Source organism: Glycine max, chromosome 8, assembly GCF_000004515.6.
Source record: "Glycine max cultivar Williams 82 chromosome 8, Glycine_max_v4.0, whole genome shotgun sequence".
Classification (NCBI taxonomy): Eukaryota; Viridiplantae; Streptophyta; class Magnoliopsida; order Fabales; family Fabaceae; genus Glycine; species Glycine max.
Genome location: NC_038244.2, coordinates 43,381,100 through 43,407,028, shown reverse-complemented (window position 1 = coordinate 43,407,028; position 25,929 = coordinate 43,381,100). Strand labels below are relative to the sequence as shown.

The following is a 25,929-nucleotide window of genomic DNA, read 5'->3' as shown; positions in this document are numbered from 1 at the left end:
AAAATGAAAGCTCAAGTTTCTGATTTGACCGAAGAAGATAAGAACTTGAAAGATATGTTTCTTGAATCACACGATGACTATTTATTTTGTGAGCAAATGACTTGATTTATGGAGAATACAAACATCTCAATCAATTCAATGTGCTTGACAACCTCCTCCATGTGATCAACTAGATGATGAATTAGATGATAATCTGGGTGTTTGAAAATTAATTATATATTCTACTTATGTTATAAATTATAAGACTTTAAATAGGTATTTATAAAAATAGGTATTTTGAGACTTTGGATGTTAAAGAAAACTTTGAATGTTGTTAATATATTTACTACTAGATATTATGAGATATCAAGCAAAACTCATAATTATTTAACTTGTTTATTCATTATATTTTATTTTAATGTATTATTGTTATTTACAAATTTGCATAGAAAAATGATTATTTATTCTCACATTCTACACACAAGATTGGTCTAGTGGGGGTTGAGGTAGATGCATCTCAATAGATTCTATCATTGTCCGTGGGACAAAAAAGTCCCTCACCCAAGTGCTTGTAGGACCCAAAATTTGTGAGAGCATTTTGCTAATCACAAAGTCTTCTTCTATGACTTTTTTTTTTGTTTATTTTGTGATATATTTGATTCTTTGTTAATTTTGATTTTTTTAAGAGTTTGAACTCAAATATAAACAAATCTAATTAATTTTATCCTTATTCAATGATATCATTCTTAAAACATTTTTCATTTAATTAAACTTTATATTTAAGTACTCTATTTATTTATGATATCAAATTCTAATGAAAAACATTTTAGAGATAATCTTATTATTTTACTTTAAATTAGTAAAATTAAATAATTTCAACTAACTTTCTTTATAAATTTAATTTAATTTTACTTAATATGAACCCAAAAAAGTCTAAATTATTAATAAATTTAATATATTTAGCTAAGTTAACTATTAGATGGTGTGAATTAATTGAATGACTTATATATATAAAACCATAGGTAGTATTACCCATGTATGTTCAATTGCAAGCAACCCCAATGGTTGGGAGTCATATATAATATAACATCCCCTCCATTCTACATGTTACACCATATTTTCCACATCATTTCCTTCAATATTTTTTCATATATTTAGAGTACTTTCTAGTAATTAAAAATGCCAGAGCCAATTAAGATTTCTTCCACCCTAACAAGCCCAAAGCATGTTTAATTAACACCACTATTAATCAAAATCCCTTCAGTTGCACCCAGCAGCACCAAACCCTATCCTCCCACCCTCAACATCATACACGACCTCTAGTGTCTTTTGTTGCACATTCCCAAATATCGTAATATCATTGTCATTCCCATTTGCAGCAAAAGCCAAACACACTTGTTGCGCACTTCTCCCAATGAGTATCCCCACCAATGGCAACTCCACCGTGACGCCACCGGCAAATTCAAAATCTATCTTCGGAACTGAAATCTCCTTATACCCACTGAAATCATAACACGTGTCAAATAGGCCGTCCTCGTTGGCAACGGGGTACTTCTCCATACCCTGCCGAAATGCCGACCGGAGCGCGGCGTACGCGGTCGGGGCCAGCCGCGTGATCACGGTGCCGGAGTCGATGATGGAGCCACCGGCGGAGAAGGTGGAGGAGGAGACAGCAGGGAGCTTGGTGCCGCCAACGGAGATGCCGACGATGTCGAGACCGTAGAAGGTGTTGTCGCCGGAGATTGTGGACAAGGGAGTGTATTTGAGGTTAGCATTGGTGGCGGCGGAAGCGCCGAAGGTGAGGTGGCCAAGGGAGCTGGAGGTGGAGGGGAGACAGTAGGAGAAAATTTTGTTGTAAATTGAGGAGGTTTGTTGGACAAAGGAAATGGGGTGGCGGCCGAGGCCGATGAGGCCGGCGGAGCCACTGAAGAGGCCCTCGTTGTCTTGGCCGCAGCCAAAGAGGAAGTCGTCGACGATGTCGGTGGCGGTGATGGTAAGGCGCTCCTGACTCAAGAAGCCGACGGAGGTGGATTTGTCACCGTATTGGATACCATATATGCATGCAGTCGTGGATGAGGAGCATCTTGACTTAATTCCTGCATGGAAAAAAATTAATTAAATAATAATATAATCAAATATTGCAACCCTTCTCGTTGAAAAATTATTAAATGATCTTCATCACACATGCTTTCTAATTAATCATCACATAACATATAATTAAGAATTATAATATAATTTTTTCTCATAGATTGAACAAATTAAATACACATCTCATTTAAGATTTGGTTGGGACAAGGACACTTGTTAATATACTACCTAATCATTTTACTTTTTGTCACATTATGCAAAGTTGGAGAAATTATTAAAACAAATATTATTAATTTTTAATATATATATATATATATAGAGAGAGAGAGAGAGAGAGAAAGAGAGAGAGAGAGAGAGAGAGAGAGAATTTGTTTACATACTGTATTAGATAAACCAGTATCTTGATTTTCACTTCTTTTTTTTTAATTTTTCATCAAGTAAGCAACCGTCTAAATAGTTAGATCTATATTTGGATTTGTGATATTGTAAAATTATGGCTGTTTTCTATCTAAACATTTGATGGTATCAGACTATATAAGTGCCTCAGTAATCCTAATAATTTAAATATTTTCTTCATTAATTTCTGTATTCAAAAGTAAAGATTTACCCGCAGAAGTGAGTTGAGTGCAGAGGGAAGATGTGCATGTGATATTGATATACGATGAAGACTTTGATGGATCAAAGATTGCATCTTGCTGCTTGTAGCAAGAACCAGCACAGGGTTCACACTGAGTCCATGTAAGATCACTACCTGTGTCAAAAACAAGTGACAAGTCCCTCTTGGGTGTACCAAGACCAACAACAACAAAATAGTTTGCAGACCCAATAAGGCTACCAGACTTGGCGGGTAGGGTAGTTGAATCCAATTCCTTCACACTATTTTCTCGACCCAAATTCTTAGAGAGCCTGGACTGAATATACTTTACCCTTTCATTGTCTAGGTTCATAATATCAGTGTGTGATATTGTAGTCTTTGCTTTGCCATTATGATTTAGTTGGGAGCATGGGCCATGTTTGTGTACCACTTCTAATGATGCTTTCCTTTTAGGACCTAAATTAGAATTAGTGTTGCCAAATCATTGATTGTTAATCAACCATCATATTATAGTGAATAATCAAAATTGATTTAACATAAGGATATGACTTGAAAGAGTCCTTAAGAGAAAACACACAGCTAAAAGTTAAAAGGAAACCAGATTTTAATGATTGTGTAATTTATTACATATTTATATGCATTTTTTATGATATCAATTATTAATTTTTCAATCAATAAATATAATTCTACATTTTATCGAGTACACGTCAATTATATCTAGGTTTGGTATGCAGCTAGATAAAAATTCCTTGTTAATTTTTAGTTGAAATTTATTAATAAAAAAAATATTTTTGAATGCTTTACGTTTTATTTAATAATTTTCTCTTCTAATTTTAAAGTAAGTCTCACTAAAGTTGATGATTTTTTTTTTTAAAAAAAAAGTATAAAGAGTGGTAGAGAGAGTATATTAACATTCCTCTTCAATTATAATAAGAGTCTATCTTCAATACTTCATTTTAAAATATTTACTTGATTGTTATCTTAAGTTATCAAAGAAAAACTCTAGTTATTATTGAAAAACATAATAAAAAAACACCTAAAAATTTTGCATTTTAGCCATGTTAATTTGAGGGGGTGAGAGGATACACAAGGAATTGAAGATTGGATTGACCTTTGGCAGAAGAGCTGCAAGAAGATGATGGAAATAGAGAGTTGAGGTGAACAAAATGATATTGACGAAGATTGTTGCTTTCCTTTGTTGCTTGAAAGGCAAAGCTCTTCTCCAAGGTGGAGATGCAAAACAAAAGTGCAAACGATGCTAAGAGGAAAGAAGACATTTGGATGTGCATGTCAACTGATGATTAATAGCTAATATATAAGTCTGGTTATACAACAACTCCAAGGAATACTTGGTCTTTATAGGCTAATTCGTTGATCGGGTCCAAATATGTAGATTATTAATTCTTGAACGTCACTTGATAAATATGTATACCAAAATACACTACTTCATTAATATTAAGCTTGCTATTCTTGATCAATGTCAACACTATTGCTTTGGATTGTTATCACAATAAGTATGGCATTTAATTAGCGATAATGAGATTAATTATTGATGAGAATTAGTCACACCAAAAGCCTATTACTTCTTCTCAAAGATGTATTATATGAAAATTGAACCTAAATCTTTTTTACAAAATCAACTTATATTTTCAATTGAACTATAATTATTGAGTTTCCTTAAACTTTATACAAACAAATGCAAGTATGTACACAAATATATGTATGCATTTTTACATAAAAATCTTTTTTTCAATGTATTTAAAATATATTTTCACTTTAAGTTGTCAATATTTGTTTATTGACATAATTTACTTTTTAAAAAATAATGTCTTAAACTTAAGTCATAAAAATAAATAATAATAACTTTATTTTAAAAAGTAAATAAACTTATTCATCTTGACTGTAATTAGCAAATGTTGGTCTAAAGTGAAAATTACTATGTAATTATAACTTATTTATATTATACACACAACTCATCTACAACTATAATCTTTTATGTAACACGGGCATATTTAGAATTGTTCAAAAACATGTCACTCTCTAACTCAATTGGATCCAAATTAAATGGACTCAAATACATTGAACAATCTATTTTAACCTTTTCATACACATGTTGGATCATGGATTTTAATTTTTAAACTAATTGACCTGGGAATCTAACTTGTTAACTCGTCGACTAATATTAAAATAATAATTATATACATATATTTAATTTTAAAAAAAAATATTATTGATAATAATCAGTATACATAGTTCTTATTAAAAAAAATAATATAACAGTTGTATGAAATTCTTTAAATATATCCTAGTGTAAAATTTAAAAAAATTGGACATAAGACAAAGTTTCCACCGCAATATACGCAACCAATCCGATCGACTAACCTGACTTGACTTTTGTTTGTACAAAGTGAGTTGACTCTTTGATCCTCAAAAGTAAGCAAGCTCAAGCGTGTAGATCGGGGAAGACCTTGGGCTTTTGAATGGAGGTTTTGCCGTGTTGGTGGTGTAACGTTCTTCAATCACATTATTTTCTATTTATTAATTTTTGGTTTAAATATAATTTTAACCTGGTGATTTAACTTTTTTAAATTTTAAAGCTTCCCTTCGAAAAAAACTCTATAAAGGTCGAAAAAAAAGGTAATTATTCTGCCAACATTAACTGAGACTATTTTTAAGTCGATGTCAACTACGACTATTTATAGATAGACGTCAGTTAGAGGTTTTTTGTTCAACGTCAGTTGTTGATGTTTCTTAGGCCACATTGGTCGAGACTATTTTTTGGATGATGCCGACTAGGTTTTTTTAGCCGATGTTAATTAGAGTTATTTTTTTCGATGTCATTAGAGTTTTTTAACCAACGTCGATTGATGATGCTTTTTGGCTGATGCTTTTTTCGGTTGATGTCGACTAGGTTTTTTTTCCAATGTTGGTCGTAACTATTTTTTGGTTGATGTCAACTTACTATATTTTTCGTCCAACATCAGTTGAGTCTAGCTTTTGCTCGATGCCGATGAGAGTTTTTGCAATCGATGTCAGTCGAGACAATTTTTTGGTCGCGTCAGCTATGATTTTTTTTTTGTTGTTGACATCGGTCAAGACTATTTTATGGTTGAGACTATTTTTCATTCTATGTTGACTAGGGTTTTGTTGGTCAACGTCGGTTGGTGATGTTTCTCGAAGACATCAACCAGGGTTTTATGGTCGACATTGGTCTATGATATTTGTTTAATGGTGTTGCGCCTAGGATTTTTTTGGTCGATGTAGCCTAGGAATATTTTTTCAGTCGATATTGGTTAGATTTTTTTTCAACTCAATGTCGGTTGAGACTAGTTTTTGTCTAACGTCGGCTAGTTTTTTTTTTTGGACAACATTGGCCAATGATGTTTGGTTGACATCGACCGTTAATGTTTTCTTATCAACATCGGCCAAAAATATTTTTTGGTCGACCATGGTGAAAAAATAGTCTTGGACGACCTCATCGAGAAATAACTTTAGCTGAAGTCAGGAAAAAAAAAGTGATTGGTCAATGTCAGCCAAACATCAGTGGCCGATGTAAACCAAAAATAGCTTTGGTCGTTGTCAGGCAGAAAGTATCATTGGCTAATGCTGAGCATATAAAACCTAGTCAGTGATAGCTGAAAAATAGTCTCGTCTGACATTGAAAAAAAAAAGTCCTAACCATCATCAGCAAAAATGTAACATTGACCAACATTGGCAAAAAAATCATAGTCATTGTGTGCCAAAAATTAGCTATGGTCAATGTCAGCAAAAAAAATCCATGACCAATGTTGGTAAAAAAAAGCCTTGATCAACGCCAACTGAAAAAGAAAGTTCTAACTAATGTGAGCTAAAAAATAACTTTGGTTGATGTCAACAAAAAAAAATCTTAATTGACACCAATAAAATAATAGCTTTGACCAATACCAATAAAAAAATCTTAACCAAAATCGATCATAAAATAGTATCGATCGACAAGGATTGAAAAAAATCCTACCATATGTTGATCGAAAAAGGTTAAAAACATTCTTTATTCTCAACATTTTTATGTTCTTTTTCTTTTATTTTAAATTAGTTTAAATATATTTTATATCTTTTAAATTTTGATAATTATTTTTTTACTCCACTTTTTATTAGTCTCTCAATTTTTTGAAAATTTACTTTGTTTTCTCATTCTGATTGTGTTCATGATTTTTTAATGTCAAAATTTATTTTTAAAAAATTATTTATGATGATTTTAAACTGCTAAATCATTTTTCTTGAAGGGTCTGTAGTCATTGTTTTTTTACATATTCTAATTATTTTTTTATATATATTGACAATTTTAAATTATCACAAATTCTTTTTACTGAAGTTAAATTAAAAAATATTTCTGACAACAAAAATTGATATAATTTGTAACACTATTAACACAAAGAAAATGAGAGACTAAAAGTATATTTTTGAAAACTTAAATTTCTAAAAAAATAATTTTTTTAAAAGACTTAAATAATAATAATAATCCAAATTTAAAAGACAAATCATTTTTAAGACTTCTAGATTCTTATATACTGTTTTGGGAGTTGTGAAAGAGAAAAATGACCGAATTTTTTAAGGAAGCATATATTCATTACTTTTTTTGTTTGACGACGGAAAGGCAAAAATAACAATAAAAGATTTGGAGTTTTTGCTTTTAAGGAAGCATAGGTTCGATCGACTTGTTATTGCACATCCATGGAAATTTAAAGAGCATATCAACATTCTCGTAATTCATGTGTAACCTCTTCCATGCATATATCTTGGCATGATGAAGAACCAAAACTTATTAACAAAAAAAACTAAAAAACTATATAGTCCAAACTCCGGGAAGCTTTAAAATCCTCAGCGTCAATGGATTCCCATGCACAGCTAGCCATGACATATATATTAGGCAAATTGTTGTTCCATTGCAAGATATTTTACGTACTAAATGATGCTGTGATCCAGTGATTTTTTAATCTACTTGCAATGTGTAATCATATATATGTCATTTGATTGTTGATTAATCAACTGCTCTCTAAAGAGTATCTCACCATTTTAAAAGAGCCAAATCCACATCTATCACTGCATTTATTTTTTCTCTGACACACATCACAAAGATTATCAAAAACAAAATTGATCTACCATATATGATATCAAAATTAAACAACAAAACGAAATAAATAACCCAAAGCAAGACCTTTAATTTCGCTTTATTCAACAAACATTTAATTAATAACAAGGACAAGTTTACATTTTTTTTTCCACCTTACATATGTACAATTGCAAGCAATCGCACGGCTTGAGAGTCATATATTCACCCCTCCATTCTTCTTCATGCTACAAATTATATTATATTTAATTCCCACATTTTTGTTTTCCTTTTTTTTCTATTGCCACTGTTACGTACACTTTGCAATAAAAGGAACAACAATAATTATGAAAGCCTAGAGCCAATTAAGATTGATTTTTCTCTAACTAGCCCAAAGCATATGTTTAATCTTAATCACTTGCAGCCACCAGCACCAAACCCAATTCTTCCACCACCAACATCATACACAACCTCTATTGTTTTCTGCTGCACGTTCCCATATATAGTAACATCACTATCGTCACCATTTGCAGCAAAAGCCAAGCAAACTTGCTTGGCACTGGCCACGTAGAGTATCCCTTGCGGCGGAAGCTGCACCGTGACGCCGCCGGCGAAGGAAAAATCTATCTTGGGAATAGAAAAGACCTCGTAGCCGCTGAGATCATAACACGTGTCGAGTATGGAGAGTTCCCCGGCGGAGGGGTATTTGGACATGCCTTGCCTGAAGGCGGAGCGGAGGGCGGTGTAGGCGGTGGGGGGGAGGCGGGTGATCACGGTGCCGGAGTCGATGATTGCACCGCCGGTGGAGAAGGTGGAGGAGGAGACTGGGAGTTTGGCGCCGCCCACGGAGATGCCGGTGATGTCGAGGCCGTAGAAGGAGGAGCCGCGGGAGATGGTGGAGAAGGGGGTGTACTTGACGTAGGAAGTGGTGGTGGTGCCGAAGGAGAGGCGGCCGGTGGAGCTGGAGGTGGCGGGGAGGCAGTAGGAGAAGATTTTACGATATACGGCGGCGGTTTGTTGGACGAAGGAGATGGGGTGGCGGCCGAGGCCGATGAGGCCGGCGGAGCCACCAAAGAGGCCCTGGTTGTTTTGGCCGCAACCGAAGAGGAAGTTGTCGACGATGTCGGTGGCGGTCACGGAGAGCCGCTCGCGGCTGAAGTAGCCAACGGAGAACGAACTGTCACCGTACTGGATGCCGTATATGCATGCTTTTGTGGAGGCTGAACATCCCGGCTCATTCCCTGCAAACATTCATAATTAATTTCTTAATTTGTTTTCATTAATAAAAAATTTAAATTTAAAACTTTTTTTCTTTATCATGAAAACAATCTTTATATAATCAAATTAGTTCAAAATTATGTTAAGTTTAACTTTAATCTAAGATAAATACTGTACAAAATAATAATATGTAATTTAATTCATTGATTGAGAATGTAAAAAATCATTAATCACGTATCTAAATTAAATTCTTAAATATAAGCTAACTACCGTTGGAGTGTGATTTTCTTACTCAGAAAACACTTGAGAGGAAACTTGTCGTAATTGTTTACTTTTGTGGCACAATATATATATATGAAGTTATTAACCAATGTAGTTATCTTTTGAAAGTGGGAAGTGAGCTTGGTCATTATTTGAAATAATATATTTACTCGTTGATTCATATAAGTTAACCATTGATAGGAAAAAAGCGACTTTAATCTTCAATTGGCAGGGAAAATCGTTTTCTAACTAGTGGAAGAACCAAATTATGTCTTTATTAAATAAGTGACGGTGGGAATACAAAATATATACAATAACAAATTGAAATATGAGACGAAAGAAAAATGTATTGCATTTCTATCAACTCAAGTAGCCCAAACGACCAAACATTAATTAAATATTTAGTGTATATTTGGATTTCTAAATTTTAGAATCATCATTGTTTTCTATCTAAACATATAATTCAATGGTATCAAAGACGCAAGTCCCTTGGCAATCTTGAGTCAAAATGTTTCTTCTATATGTAAAACACATATAACCATCATTTTGTGGCTAATTAAGTTTCCAGCACATATAATAATAATCTTGAAATGTTGAGAATCAAATTAATATTTACCTGTAGCAGTAGAGAGCTGGGTGCAAAGCGTAGATGTGCATGTAATATTGGAATATGATGTAGACTTTGATGGATCAAAGATAGCATCTTGTTGCTTGTAGCAAGAACGAGCACATGGTTCACACTGAGTCCAAGTGAGATCACTGCCAGTGTCAAAGATGAGTGACAAGTCCCTCTTGGGTGTTCCAAGACCAACAACCACAAAGTAATTCCCAGACCCAATAAGGCTACCAGACTTGGCTGGTAGTGTAACTGAGTCCAATTCACTCACACTACTATCTTGGCCCAAGTTCTTTGAGATCCTTGAGTTAATGTACTTAACCCTTTCTTTGTCTTGGTTCAGAATCTCACTGTGTGGTGTTTTAGACTTTGCTTTGCCATCATGATTATTCAGTTGGGAGCATGGCCCATGTTTGTGTACCACTTCTAATGATGCTTTTCTTTTGGGACCTGAATTAGAGAATTGGACAATTGGTGGTGTTAAATCATTGATGGTTAACCATCATGCTAAAGCAAGAATAACAAGTTTGATAACATAAAGAGTTGACTTGAGAGAGAGTGATTGAGAGAAAATATGGAGTTACAAAATAAAGGACACCAAATTTTAGTGATTTTGTGAAGAAAAAAAAATCCTATTATATGCATTCATTATAATTATTATTTTTTTCATTAATAAATATATTTTACAGTTTTCCAAGTACACCCATCACTCTTAAGATTTAGTATATTTTTAAGTAAAAACATATTTCATCTTAAAAGCTTAAATATTCTTTTATTCTATGAAAAAGGATAGAGTTTTTTTTTAATGTTTCACGAAACTAATTAAAAAATTAACTGAAACTTGGATAGATAGATAGTAGCTTAAAGCTGAAAAAATAATTTATTAAATTATAAATGTTCGATAAAATTAGTTATTAAAATAGCTAAAAAATATAAAATGACAGAAAAATAATTAAATTATGATTTATTTAAAAAAGATAATAAAAAAATTTGATAAATATATAAAGGATAAAAATAGAAGAAAATATATAAAAATTAGAAGTTAGAAACTAACATTTTAAAAAATGTTACTTTAAGTAATATTTTAAAAAATATTAGAAGTTACTAAAAAAATTTATTTATCGAATAGTCAAATAAGTTTTTCAACTTGTAAAAACAGTTAAAAACTAACCAAAATATATTATTAAACATAATTTATCTCAAAGATAAAATTTGTTTTTTATCCTTGCATTTCATAAAAAAGACCTATTTTTAATTCCTCATGCACGTATAGAAATAAGAATCAAATATAACACATTTCCATAAATAAAAGATAAAAAATAAATAATTTAATTTTTATTATATAAAAGTAATAATTATCCTATTTACAGAGGAAAAAAAACACATTTAACCTTAAATTTTATATTTAGGTCATCACTTAGTAAAAGTGTCTCATTGACAACTTTAATTAAACAGAAAGCTACACATATTGGAAGTACGGTCTCATTGCCAGTCTTATGTTGTGTCGGTTAACAAGCACTATCTCAATTAGTGAGTATGTATTTATTTATATCTCCAAAGTTTTGTTCTATTATTAGTTAGGTACAGCCGTGAAGAGAATTAAAATACTAAAATACCACATAATTGAATTAATATTAATTTTGCATGAATGAAAATACTTTTTTGAATTTATGGGTTTCTCGCTGACACATATTTTTATTGTTGAAATGAGCACTCAAATATAGTTAAATTCTTTAATTAATTCAAGGAGTTTGTGATTCACAAGTTCTACACGTCTAAGTTAATCTATTATGATCAGACAGCTACATATCACCTAATTTTTTGGCTAAACGTGATTTCTTTTGTTCGGAGCTTATCATATACATGCACTTATAATTAAGGCCGAACTAATTTATCAATATTATGCATGCTCATACTAAAAAAAATTAGGGGAAAAATAGTGTTATTTTACCCTTAAAATCAGAAATTAATTCAAAGCAAAATGGTTACTGATATTTTTTTATGAAACATATGGTTAAATTAATTTCAAGTTGATATTATATAATTGATGTTTAATTTGGTTAAAATTTAGATCCAAATAAGAGAAATAATTATACTACAATCCAACTGTAACTCTCATTCAGTCATTCTCACCCTGCTGTGTAACAACTGTATCCCAAACCACAAACTGTTAAAATTTAGACGAAACAACTTTGTCCCTACCACAAACTAATTAAGGAGAAAAAGAGGTATAAAAAAAATCACATTTCAATCGTACGAACTAAGAATGGTCGAATATATAGAAGATGTTTAGTAAAACTAGTGGATACATTAGTTGAAATCTGAAAAATAATTAGAAGTTGAAAACAGAAAATTTAGATGTAAGTCGATAAATTATCTGGCTAAACTAAAAGTATTTAGTAAAATAAAATGTTAAACTAGTTGATAAGTATAAGGATGTAAAAAGGCACATTGAATTACTTGATGATAACTTGAACTTTAATTTGGTAATTATGTATATTTTCAAGTAAATATCACTTGTCATATTATAACTTATTTAAAATAATTTTTCAACTTAAAAGAAAGGATAATATTTTTAAATTTTTATTATATTTTAAATATTTTATTGAATGAAATGGGATAATATAAATATATTTATAATATAATATTAGTGATTTTATATTATCATAGAAATGATAATTTCAAGAGAGTGAGAAAGTGTTAGAGCATTAACAATTTATAAACATAAAATGTCTAAAAGAGAAATTTTAATAATATAATGATGATAAAAATGAGGAAATGACTATATTAGGAGATCAATTATAAGTATAAAATGCTACATAAAATAGATTTTAAAAAAATCCTAGAAATTAGAGAAATAAACCCCTTTTCTGAATAATTATATTTTCATCAAACAAACTTTTAAGTTGGTCAAATAAATCAAAGGCTGGCTTACTTAATTATCTTAATGATCACACTCATAATCATATTAATTTAATTTAATTTTGCCATAGAAAAACATAATAAATTTATGAAATATTTTAGTGATTAAGGTAACTAAATATTCAGCAGAGATATAAATATTTAAGTATTAATATAATAAGTTAAGGAATTTGAAACAGTTTGTTAATATTAATTTTTATTATAAATTTTATTTTATTTTTGTTGACAAGAGCATCCATTATTGTATACTCTTTCTTATATATGAGGCGTGCTTTTATTATTATTTGGAATTTTCTATTTTCACCTGAAATCTCAATCAATTACACAGAAAGTAATTAGTTTCATATTTTTTAATTTAACTTTTTTAACTCTAAATTTAAGATATCTTTATTTATTTTAATCAATTTTTGTGTATTAATTTTACAATATTATATATATTTTTTAGAAATTTTCACTTCAATTAAAAATGCCCGTATGATATACAAGATATTTGCTAACTAATAGCTAGTCGATCGAATTTATTCGATTAAGAAACATGAGTGGTGGCTGGCTTTTCTTTCCCTTTATCCCTCTCTATCTCGAATATGTGACCAGAGGAAAATACAGTAACTTATTTTATTTGCTCTCTCTTTCCTCCAAAATTTTCCAATTTCCCCACTCAAGTTGTTGCAGGATTTAATTTCTCTGAACATCAAAACGCCTAGACTGTAGAATGTTTTGGGTACTATATACAGTACCATTATAATATACATATAGTAGCAATCATGCATGCATGTAAAAATATAGTCCAATACAGCTTAATATATCAAATTAGACAAAACTTATATAAAAAAAATTATTTAGTTTATACACTAATAGTGTGTAAAAAAAATTACATTATTAACCACTCAGAAATTATGATATGGAACAAATTTATTCATTTTTACAAAAATTACGTACTTAAAAGTCATTTCTGCCTTATTTTATTATTAATTGATTAACACTGCAAAAAAATTACACTATTATTAGTATAAAAATTAAACTTAACTTATACAGTTTTGATATTGTTCTTCAATTAGAATATAATTAGAATTTTATCTCCATAATCAAAGTCATGAAAGTTTACATTAAATGTTAACATAATGAAATTCTAAATGTGATATATTAGATATATAACATTTAAGAAACTACATGTTGATATCAATTTGAGGAGATGAGATAGACACAGAAGGAAATTGAAATGACCTTTGGCAGAAGAGCTGCAGGAAGATGAAGGAAGGAGTGAGCTGAGGTGAACAAGATGAGTATATTGATGAAGATTGTTGCTTTCTGTGTCCTCCTTTGTTGTTTGAAAGGCAAAACTCTTCTCCAAGGAAGAGAAGCAAAATAAAATTGTAAGAGAAACAAAGACAAAAGAAGACATTTGAATGGCCATGCCAAGAGGTAAGAAATAGCTAAGCCTAGCTATACAACTCACTCTGTCGGGATGCTTGGCCTTTATAGGCTATTTCATCAATGGGGGGTCCAATTAATAGATTTTCAATTCTTGCACGTCACTGACTATATATATATATATATCATTAATTTTGAGCTTGTTATTCCTTGTCAAATGTCTACAGTATTGCTTAACATTATGAAGACAAAATTTGACCAAATTGACCCCAAAAAAATGGAGCACACAAGAGTATTTTTGTCATTTCAAGCGCAGGCCTGCGTTTTGATGCCTAACTTATCATGAAGGAAATTGAGAACACTAATGCTAAGTGGGGGTTGCCTTGGGAAATTTTCTTGTATTCAAACTTTGAATGGCTAATCTGTGCATGGCACTCTTTGTGCGTATAGTTGTGATTAATAACTCATTTTGTTGAAAAGAAAAGAAAAGAAAGTTAATGCGATTCCCTCGTAATTATATTCACATAGACACATACTGTTCTCTAACCCATTAAATAAAAAAATGACTTTTATTGAAATATTATATAAATTGTTGTATCAAAATGCATCCCTACAAATTATATGTAAAAAAATTATACAATTAATAAATTTTTATTGGATAAATTTTTCTCAAAATTTATCATTAAATTATTTTTTATCATATAAATCATATTTATCAAATCTTATATTAATCTAAATTTGTTTAATGCTCCACATATATAATATTACATTTTATTAATTTAACTGTTAAATTAAAAAAATATTAAGAAGAACAAGTCTACAAAACTTTATAAAGCTTTGAAAATATTTTACACGTCACTAAATTAATTTAATTTATCATATAATATATATTTTTAAAATATAAGTAAATATTGATGGACTATAAGATTACATACCTTCAAATGTTTAATTTGTCTAAAATTTACCCACACACAAAAATTGTCTACCATTTGACATGCATGATCATTGAGTTAATATCAAATAGATCAAAATACTAAATTTTATATAAATTTTGATATTTCATCAATAAACTTTATATAATTGTTTGGTAACTATATACTTTATAATTACAAATAAGGCAACATTAGTTTAAATTTAAATATTTAAATGTTATAATATTTTGTCACAGAAAATTAAAATAATATCTTTTTATAGTTGAATCAATATTCATTTAACCTACCAACCTGCAATAGGTTGGGTCAGATTAACTATTTCATGGGTTGAGTCAGATCAATACTAGTTGGATTAACTCACTCTTTGAAGCTTGGACAATCCGTTGTGAGTCAAATTAACCCACTTTAACAATTTCTTATTAATATTAAATTTATCCAAAAATTATACATGCATTAACATCAAAATAATATTACATAATTCAACTGTTGCATTAGTATATTTTGCATTTTATAAAAAAAATTAATTAACATGTTTTTTAATTGATTTTTTCTAAACAAGAAACTAATCACAACAAATAATGTTTTTAATCAATAATTATAGTTTAAAATGGAATAATAGTAGCACTTTTATTATAATAATAAGCATTCTCCTGTCAAAAAATCATTCTACGATGAAAAAATATATGGCTAATTAAAATACAACATAATATCTAATAAACCAGATTCTATCAAATTTCAATCATTATATATATATATATATATATATGAATTTGTCGAAAGAAACTTTGACTAACAGAAGAAAAATATCAATTAATAAAAGTAATGTGCATATATACAATACGAGTACGAAATTATTCATATCTAGAGTAATCATTGTTTTTTTTAATTGATTCGGATGCTAATATACAATCCTATTTGTCCTACGTAGAATGCACTATGTTCAATCGATGTGCAGAACTCGTGGCCTTCCTATCTATCTACCTTCAACGATTAGGTTCTTCAATCGATATTGACAAAACAACACCCTATTAAACAATTAGGTTCTTCAAAAATATCTTATATCATTTGGAACACAAGGGAGTTAGTTAATTCTCAATTTCATCTCGCCCACTTTAAGAACCTTCAACGAATTGAACTCCATGACTAAGATCTCTCCTATTCTTTCTTTTAACGCTGATCTTTTGAATTAAGAAGGTTAGAATTAATAATGTTGACGAATAAGGTCCATAATTATTTTGGTAAAAAAAAAGGTCCATAATTTCGTGGCATTTTCCGGGCCTACAAATAATTGAGGAGTACAATGCAAAAAAAAAAAAGCAATTGGTAAATGGAAAGCTAAAGGGGATTTCATAATCAACTTAACTACTTAATAAAAAGATTCTGGTGATACCTGTTAATGAGAATGACACATGTTAATATCAATGAAAGAAATATCTCACTCTACACGCCTACAATCTTTAGCCACTAAAGCTTTAAGATTATATATCATGCTGATAAGATTCTGGCGAAGCATTTTGCTATTTGATTAATTTGGTTAGGTACTATAGCTATGACATGAATCGTATATTGATATTGCTTGAGTTAAAGCTCTTAGGTTATATCTTCTGTCCTTTTTTATTTTCAAGTTTATGATAAATTCCTTTTCAATTTCTTAAATTTCCATTGGTCAAATATTTTTGTGTGTTATATATCAATGTCCCCTCCTTACATATATCTTTTTCTTTTCTTGCTTAGTACAATATTCTATGCTGATTAAGAAATTACATGGTAAAATGGAAGTAACAAATAGAGAGGGAGCTGGCCCAAAATAAACAAACTAACAAATAGAGAGGGAGTTATTGTGATTTCCTAAAAAGTAGAATATGCCCAATACTTTTTTATATAAATATGTCCAATATTTATTGTTGAACAATATAAAAATAATTACTTGGTCTCCTCCATCCTCAAAAATTGTTTGAAAGCTCATCATAATTAATTAGTTCTTGTTGGGCTCAGACTATGAAATCATATAGTATTACTTATTATATATGATGTCATTAACCTCATTGGATTAACTCACTTTCCTTTAATTTATTCTATAGAGCACACCGGATTAACTTTAAGAAGATAGACACTCAACCAGCTTATTTAAATAACTTGAGCAATGATACTGGCATAAATATGCATTTATGTACATACTCCAATAATGCTAATTCATTGAGTAACACTTCAGGTCCACTATAATTTATCTTTAATAGCTTAGATTGTGCATTATTTGATAATTGTGTTTGAGCAATGTGATTGGCAACACAACTTTTTAACGGTTTATCTAGATACATCATAAAATTCAACAACTTTTGTTGTCCTAGTCAACTAAATTTTGAAGATTCTTTTTCAGATAAACACAATTTAAAGAATTTATTTTACTTCTTAATTCTTGATAAAGTTCTTCCACTAGATCCAATCATGCAAGTACCAAGTCCATTTTATAGTGCATACTCTGGTTTTACTTTAATAATAATAATACGTTATTATAATATATCATATTTTAATTTCTTCTTTTTTTTTGTTTTTTAGAACCCAATGATGTTATCTCATTGTGCAATTATGTCATCTTCCTTATTTTCAATTGAAAATATTATATGTAATTGCCGTCTACCACTTGAGGTTTCTATAATATTTAAAGAAACGTTTGTAAAATTAGCATTCTGGGAATTTAATTATTGTGCAAATTTGACATAATCCTTAAAATGAAATTACATGAAACACTGTTTAACAGTATCTATATATGTGTGTGTGTGTGTGTGTGTGTGTGTGTGTGTGAATGTGAGAGTAGAAAGTTTTGTATTACTGAAAATATTCAAAATAATAATATTGGAGAACAAGTTAAAGAGATTATATATAGTAGGAGGGGGGCGGGGCATAAGTTCAATGCGCTAAGATATTTTTGTACCAAAGTCACTTGAGGTAAGTCCATTATACATTCTCATACTCTTAGATAAGGACTCGCACACTAATATATAATATTAGAGCTCATATCCTAAAGACAATCCAGAGAGAGAGAGAGAGATTGGCTGAAAAATGAAAGATAAAAGGCTTAAAATATAAGAAAATTCTAAGTCAAATAAAAAGAGCTAAAAAAATGAAAATACACTTTAGGCCTCCAAAATTGAAAAAAAAAAAAAAAACACAAGTCTATGCAATAAATAAAAGCACAACCTATAACCTCTGGTACCTAAACTTGAAATTCAAGTCCAGGCTAAATATTAAAGACTAGTTACAATTGGATCAAATCCCACAATAAGGGTTTGAAAAAAGTTAAAGGGTATATAAGCAAAACGTCCGTGAGTTTAAAGAGCATGTGTATTTTTATGTTCAGGTTAAGAAGATATTTTAATTAGTTTTTAATTTTTTTATTAATTAAAAAATTTATTTGATTGTTTGATAAATAATTTTTTTAGTAATTTTTAATATTTTTGAAACATTAATTGAATTAGTATTTTTAAAATACTAATTTTTAATTTAAATTTGTATATTTTATTTTACTTTTATTTTTAACATATTTAGTTTTTTTTGTTACCTTTATAGCATAAATCATAATTTTATTATTTTTTCATCATTTTACACTTTTCACTTATTTCAACAATTAATTTTGTCAAAAGTAATCTATATATACAAGTCAATTGATTATACTAACCAATGGATTGACAGTGAAATCAAAAAACTTAAATTCTCTTGCTTGACAAATTAAGGTTAAAATAATTTGTGAATTAAAAATAATTATATTCATATCATCAATATTCTTTATTCTATTTCTAAACATAGAAATTATTAGTTGTCTTCTTCAATTCATAGTTCAAGTCGAATTTTCCAAAATATTTTAACATAAAAGGATCAAGTAATTAGGCAATCAATTTAAAAACAAGTAATAAGCACAAAACAAGAAGAATAACAAACTTAATTGAATATGGAAAAAGAAAGTAGTCTAATTTTATCAAACCCCCTCGGAGATAGAATTAGCTACACAGTCATATAGTCATGGAATCGAAAAAGAAACTGATAAAGAGACACACCATGAAGAGTCCTTCAGCATATAAGTCACCACACTTTTATTCTCTCTCAGGAGCTCTCTTTTCGTAACTCTCCAAATTCATGTTTGCTTCTTACTTTTAGGGCACTTTTAAATCAACATCAATCAACAATTAATGGTTCTCTAATAAATTTGCTTAAGCAAGTTTAAAATAGTTCGCTTGTTAGAATAAAAAGGAGAAAATAGCAAAACTACTTGTTTATTAAATTACTGGACGTTGGCTTATATAGCCTTACAAGATAAGAATGAAATGGTGCAACCCACGTCTGAAAACGTGGTAACAGTTACAAGTAAATCAAATCCTATCCTACTTAATGGGTCCTAACAAATAGGAACTAACTGAACACAACTAAGTCAAATAATAAATCCTAATAATTCCTAACAATTCCTCCCCTAAACTGATTGTTGTATGCATTCAGTTTAAATTTGGAACCTCACGAACTCCAAGCTGGACTCTTAATTTCAGGAACACATCAAGTTTCAATGGTTTGGTCATAATATCAGCTACTTGATTGCTTGTGCCACAATGAATGAGCTTCACCACTTCCTTTTTTGTTAGATCCCTCAAGAAATGAAACCTTACATCTATATGTTTGCATCTTCCATGCATGACTGGATTTTTGGACAATTTAATTGTTGAGCTGTTGTCACACATAATAACAGAGCACTTGCTTTGTGAGAGCCCAATCTTCTCCAACACCTTTCTCATCCACACACATTGACAAGCACAAACAGCAGCTGCCACATACTCTGCCTCAGTGGTGGACAATGTTACTACCGGTTGCTTCTTTGATGCCCATGAGACTGCTCCACCACTCAGTAAAAATACATATCCGGATGTGCTCCTTCTATCATCAATATCTCCAGCATAATCACTATCAGTGTAAGCCACCAAGTCTTTAACATCTCCTCTCTTATAAAACACACCTAACTCCACAGTTCCCTTTAAATAACGAAGAACCCTCTTTGCTGCCTGCATATGCAATTCAGTGGGGCTGGCCATATACCTACTCAAGAGACATACCACATACATTAAATCAGGCCTTGTTACAGTAATGTACATGAGACTCCCAATTAATTGCTTGTAGGCAGTAGCATCAATCCTAGCACCTTCTCCTTTCTTTGACAACTTAAAACCAGGCACTATAGGATTCTTTACTGAATTGCAATTCTGCAGCCCTAACTTCTCAAGTAATTCACAAGCATATTTCTTCTGACTTAAGTAGATGCCTTCTGAATTTTGCTGAATTTCTACACCAAGGAAATATTTCATCTTCCCTAAATCTGTCATATCAAACTCAATCTTCATGGACTACTTAAAGCTTTCAAACATGCATGCATCATTCCCAGTGAAAATTAAGTCATCAACATACAAACTCACAATTAAAATTCTTTTACCTCCTCCTGTTTTGACAAAGAGAGTGTGCTCATGATCGCATCGTTCAAATCCCTCCTTCACAAAATAGGCTTCAATTTTGCTATACCAAGCACGTGGTGCTTGCTTTAACCCATATAAAGCTTTCTTAAGCTTGTAGACCTTCTCTTCTTCACCCTTTCGAACATAACCCGGTGGTTGTTCCACATACACGTCCTCTGTCAATTCTCCGTGAAGAAATGCGCTTTTGACATCTAGTTGATACACATTCCATCCCTTTTGTGCTGCTAGAGCTAAAACCATCCGGATTGTGTCCCACCTTGCTACCGGGGCAAACACTTCGTTGTAGTCAATCCCTTGTTGCTGAGCATAGCCTTTAGCTACTAGTCGGGCTTTAAGCTTATCAACTTCACCATTCTCATTTAACTTGGTTCTAAAAACCCATTTCACTCCAATCTTCTTAGCACCTTTGGGCAAAGTTGTAAGCTGCCAGGTTTCATTCTTTTTGATTGCTTCAATCTCCAAATCCATTGCCTTTCTCCATTTCTCATCTCTTTCAGCTTCTTCAAATGAGCTTGGATCTTCATGAGAGGTAAACATTGCAAAATAATCTTCATCATCAGAGATAAACATTGCAAAATAATCTTCATCTTCAGATAATCCTTCACCAGTTTCATAATCCTGCAAGTAGTTGGGTGCTCTTCGACTCCTTCCTTCAGCTGTAGCATGTACAGATGCATCTTCATTAGATGAATCACTTGATGTAGAGGTTGTTGCTTCTGCATCTTGGTCTGTAACTCCTGCTGTTTCAGTACCTTCCACAACAGCTTCTTCTTCATTTTCAGAGGAGGCATCCTCACTATCATTACTACCTTCCCAAATCAACACGTCATGCTTCACTTCTTCTGCAGTCCTCCCCCAATTCCAGCCCTTATCCTCTTCAAAACTCACATCTCTGCTGACTATAATTTTTCTTGCAACTGGATCGAACAATCTATAAGCTTTAGATTCATCACTTACCCCAAGCAATACACACTGCAGGCTCTTGTCATCCAGCTTTGTTCTTTTCTGATCAGGTACATGGACATGAGTTAGGCACCCAAATACTTTAAAGTAATCTACTTTAGGTTTGATTCCACTCCACATCTCTTTTGGAGTTTTATCTTTCACTGTCAATGTAGGACTCCTGTTGAGAACATGAACTGTCCATTTTGCAGCTTCTGGCCAAAAAGCCTTTGGTACTTGTTTGTCACAAAGCATGCACCGGACCATATTCATAATGGTTCGATTTTTACGCTCCGCTACGCCGTTTTGTTGTGGAGTGTAAGATGTTGTGAGTTGCCTGCTTATGCCATTAATTTTACAAAATTCATTAAACTCATTTGAGGTGAATTCACCCCCCCCTATCTGTGCGTAAACAACATATAAAGGCACCTGACTCCTTCTCAACTAAGCTTTTATAATATTTGAAAGTTGTAAATGCTTCAGATTTTTCAACTAGAAAGTATATCCACACCTTTCTACTAAAGTCATCAATAAATGTTATAAAGTACCTTTTGTTGCTATTGGAGTTGGGAGTAATGGGTCCACAAATGTCAGCATGTACAAGCTGTAATTTATGGGAAGCTCTCCATTGACTCTTCTTTGGTATGACATCTCTATGTTGCTTTCCTACAAAGCATCCAGGGCAACTTTTACTTGAATCTTTGAAAAATGGAAGACCTTTCACCATCTGTTTGTGTTGCAAAGTCCTCAAACCTTTGTAACTCAAGTGTCCAAATCTACGGTGCCACAATTGTGAACTATCTTCAGTAGCTAGTTGTAGAAATGTTGAAGTCTCTTCAAGCACTACACTAGCCAGCAGCACAAACATCCGATTTGCTGTCATTTCTGTTTGCATTATCAATCCTCTTCTAGGGTGGTACAACTTGCATTTCCCATCTTGTATAAGTAAAGCTAGTCCTCTTTCTTGAAGTTGGCCTACACTCAGTAAATTATTTTTCAAATCTGGGACATAGTAAACATCAGTGACTACATGAATTGCACCATTGATCTGAAGTCTGATGTTCCCTTTGCCTAGTACTTCCATTTTTGAATCGTTGCCAAGCTTTACCGAGTGTCTGAAAGCCTCATCAATGGTAGAGAACCACTCCCTATTTCCACACATGTGATTGCTACAACCGGAGTCGAGAAACCAAGTCTCTTCTTGTTGCAAGTTGTCAGCTTCGACAAGAGACATGAGCAGCATCTCTTCTTCTTCATAAATCTCAGCATAGTTTGCACTCTCCTTCCATCTTGGGCATTCGTATTGGAAGTGTCCTAGTTTGTGGCACTTAAAGCACTCCATTGTGGCTTTGTTTGGAGACTGCCTTCCTCTGCCTCTGCCTCGACCCCGACCAAAGCCTCTACCTCTGCCTCTACCTCCATTCTGTTCTTCATGTGAGACCTTCAATGCTTGCTCATCCCTTGTGTCACCACCATGAGAATTCATTCTTTGTTCATGAACCAAAAGGCTGCTTTGAAGCTCATCTACTGTCAGTGAATCCAAGTTGTTGGACTCCTCTACTGAGTACACAACATAGTCAAATCTTGAGGTCATAGATCTCAAGATCTTTTCTACAATCATAACTTGAGTTATGTTCTCACCATAAATCTTCATCTTGTTCACAATTGTAAGTGTCCGAGCAAAGTACTCTTCCACTTTTTCTCCTCCTTTCATTTGAAGGACTTCAAATTCCTTCCTCAATGCTTGTAGTTGTGCTCTCTTCACTCTGCTGGTCCCCTGATATTTCTGTTTCATTGAGTCCCAAATGCTTTTTGAACTTCCCTTGTCAAGAATAGTCTACATGATGTTTCTATCTATGGCCTGGAAGAGATAGTTTTTCGCCTTCAGGTCTTTCAGTTTGTGATCTTCAATTGACTTCCTCTGGGCCTCTGTTGATTGAATCCCCTCAGCTACTGTAGGAATGCCTGTTTCCACCAAATGCCAATACTCTTTTGACCGAAGAAAATTCTCCATGAGCATAGCCCAATGGTCATAATGACCATCAAACTTGGGTATTGCTGGCTGCACAAAGTTGCTACTTTCAGCCGACATTTCTCAGTTTCTCACCGTCTGTTTTCTCTCTTTAGGAAGCTGCAGTTCCTATTCTCACTTTATCAGGCCCCTTAATAGAGCTCTGATACCAATTTGTTAGAATAAAAAGGAGAAAATAGCAAAACTACTTGTTTATTAAATTACTGAACGTTGGCTTATATAGCCTTACAAGATAAGAATGAAATGGTGCAGCCCACGTCTGAAAACGTGGTAACAGTTACAAGTAAATCAAATCCTATCCTACTTAATGGGTCCTAACAAATAGGAACTAACTGAACACAACTAAGTCAAATAATAAATCCTAATAATTCCTAACATCGCTTAAGCGAATAAAACACGAATTTGTCCCTCCAAGATTAGCTCGGTTAAGCGGACAAACATGACTTGCTAAGCAAGCACAATAACTTTTTCAGGATTCAGATATATAATTGGCTGACATTAACAAGCAAATGTATGTGGCAATTATGAACCCTATATTTTGACCTATGATATATGTTCCTAATTTTAATGTGGCCTTGTATTTCGTTATTTAATTGGAATTATTTTATTCCTTTGAACGGTATGTTAGGAATTAGACACTCATAATTTTAGACAAATGATCCATCATTAACAATCACATTGAATTTAATGAATGGGTCTATAAAATATATCAAACTTGGAATTTTGGAGGATCAATCATAATCTTGATTACGATGCCAATGAGTTATTAAACTAACAAACTTGTTGTATAATATTTTGCTTGGCTGTTCTACATGACCATTGACAATAATAATTTAAGTTTGGCGATGTTTATGTGACTCTATTAAGGTTATTTGGGCTCGCATTAGTAAACAAACATGTGAACAACATTACCAAGTCCAATTTTCTTACCACAGTTTAACGACCCTTTAGGAGCTTGAGAACCTTGATATATTATGTACTGAAACCCATACAGGCGTGAAGCATGTGAACATGAACACAATTCATTAATAACAAACAAATCATAGGATTAGCCCTAGAGGTGTAGGGAACAAACAAATCACAGGATTAGCCCTAGAGGTGTCCCTACACGTCACGCAAGAAACATAATGATGGCTTAATAAGGGTCATATAAGTAAGCCTAACACACCTATAGTTAAAAATCTCTAATTTTACACATTTCATCCTCTCTTCTAGACACTATATATGATTCCTCTGCAAGTTCCTCATCGGAGTTAGACATGCAAAAACCATTGAAGATTCTTGATTCCAACTCAAAGATTCCTTATCTTGAGTTTATGTGTGCTAAACATATGATTACTGAATGTTAATAGCTCAGAAAAAAGTGATTGACTATTGAATAGAACACAAGTCATTGAAGAATTGGATTATAATGTCTTGCTTGGTTGCTTTCTTTACAAGTGAAGTCGGATATTTTGGTTAATCCATAATTGAACTCTCGCTAATTGGTTGCTTTCTTTACTTCTTTTTTTATTCTGTGTTCAAACCATACCATTTTTGTTGTCTAAGAATTCAAAATTTTGATGAATTTTAGTAATTTTCAATAATCCCTATGAAATAATACTTTACGATATCCTTTATATATATCCCTATATTACTTGCCCATAATTAGTGCACTTACCTAACCATAATACACAAAATGTCTGCATCACCTCTTTAAAGCTTTCAACATATGGAGAATTTACAATAATATATATATATATATATATACATAAAACATATTAGGTGAGAATTATTAGACAAAAACCAACACATTGCATGTACGAATAAAAAAAATACTGTTAAGATACACACATACATATAATCACCAAACATATAGATCAACAAATATAAAATTGTTTCAGATGAGAATAACTAGATAAAAATCGACACATTATACGGACGAATACATGATATATATATATATATATATATATATATATATATATATTAAAAAGGAAAATTTATAATGTACAAAGACATACAATGTATCCGAATTCAGAATCAAAACTTTGCTGCTTCTTTTTTTATATAAAAAACACACAGATTCTCATTTCTCAAGCATTCCAACTATTTTTGCAATATCCAATAAGATAATAACTGAGAGACAGCATTGCACTTTGTTATACATAATTTGTACTATATATTTATATAGTTCTAAATGCAGCTTGAAGGTTTCTAGGGACTTGTGTGTCTTACTTGAATACTTGTCATTATCTACACTAAAATGTGTGACTGGCCAGCAACTAGCAAGCAGGTTTTTCTTATGGGCCGGTGGACCTCACAAAGCTCCCATTCATACTATACATATTGGAATCTTGCTTGCTTATGGACCACAATTCGTTATTGAAATATTATTGTT

The 25,929-nt window shown here is 31.6% G+C and overlaps 2 protein-coding genes across 2 annotated transcripts; both read right to left on the bottom strand.

Annotated features, from left to right (window-relative positions):
- Window positions 1–954: 954 nt before the first annotated feature.
- LOC100805846 (aspartyl protease family protein At5g10770) lies at window positions 955–3,997 on the bottom strand. Its single transcript, XM_003530713.5, has 3 exons — window positions 3,774–3,997; window positions 2,675–3,118; window positions 955–2,075 (listed from the first exon to the last, which is right to left on the bottom strand). Exons 1-3 carry the CDS (start codon window positions 3,949–3,951, stop codon window positions 1,240–1,242), a joined length of 1,458 nt encoding a protein of 485 aa, XP_003530761.4. The 5' UTR covers window positions 3,952–3,997; the 3' UTR covers window positions 955–1,239.
- Window positions 3,998–7,862: 3,865 nt separating this feature from the next.
- LOC100796818 (aspartyl protease family protein At5g10770) lies at window positions 7,863–14,288 on the bottom strand. The gene is made up of 3 exons (XM_003532098.5): window positions 13,990–14,288; window positions 9,844–10,293; window positions 7,863–8,989 (listed from the first exon to the last, which is right to left on the bottom strand). Exons 1-3 carry the CDS (start codon window positions 14,177–14,179, stop codon window positions 8,163–8,165), a joined length of 1,467 nt encoding a protein of 488 aa, XP_003532146.1. The 5' UTR covers window positions 14,180–14,288; the 3' UTR covers window positions 7,863–8,162.
- Window positions 14,289–25,929: the final 11,641 nt, after the last annotated feature.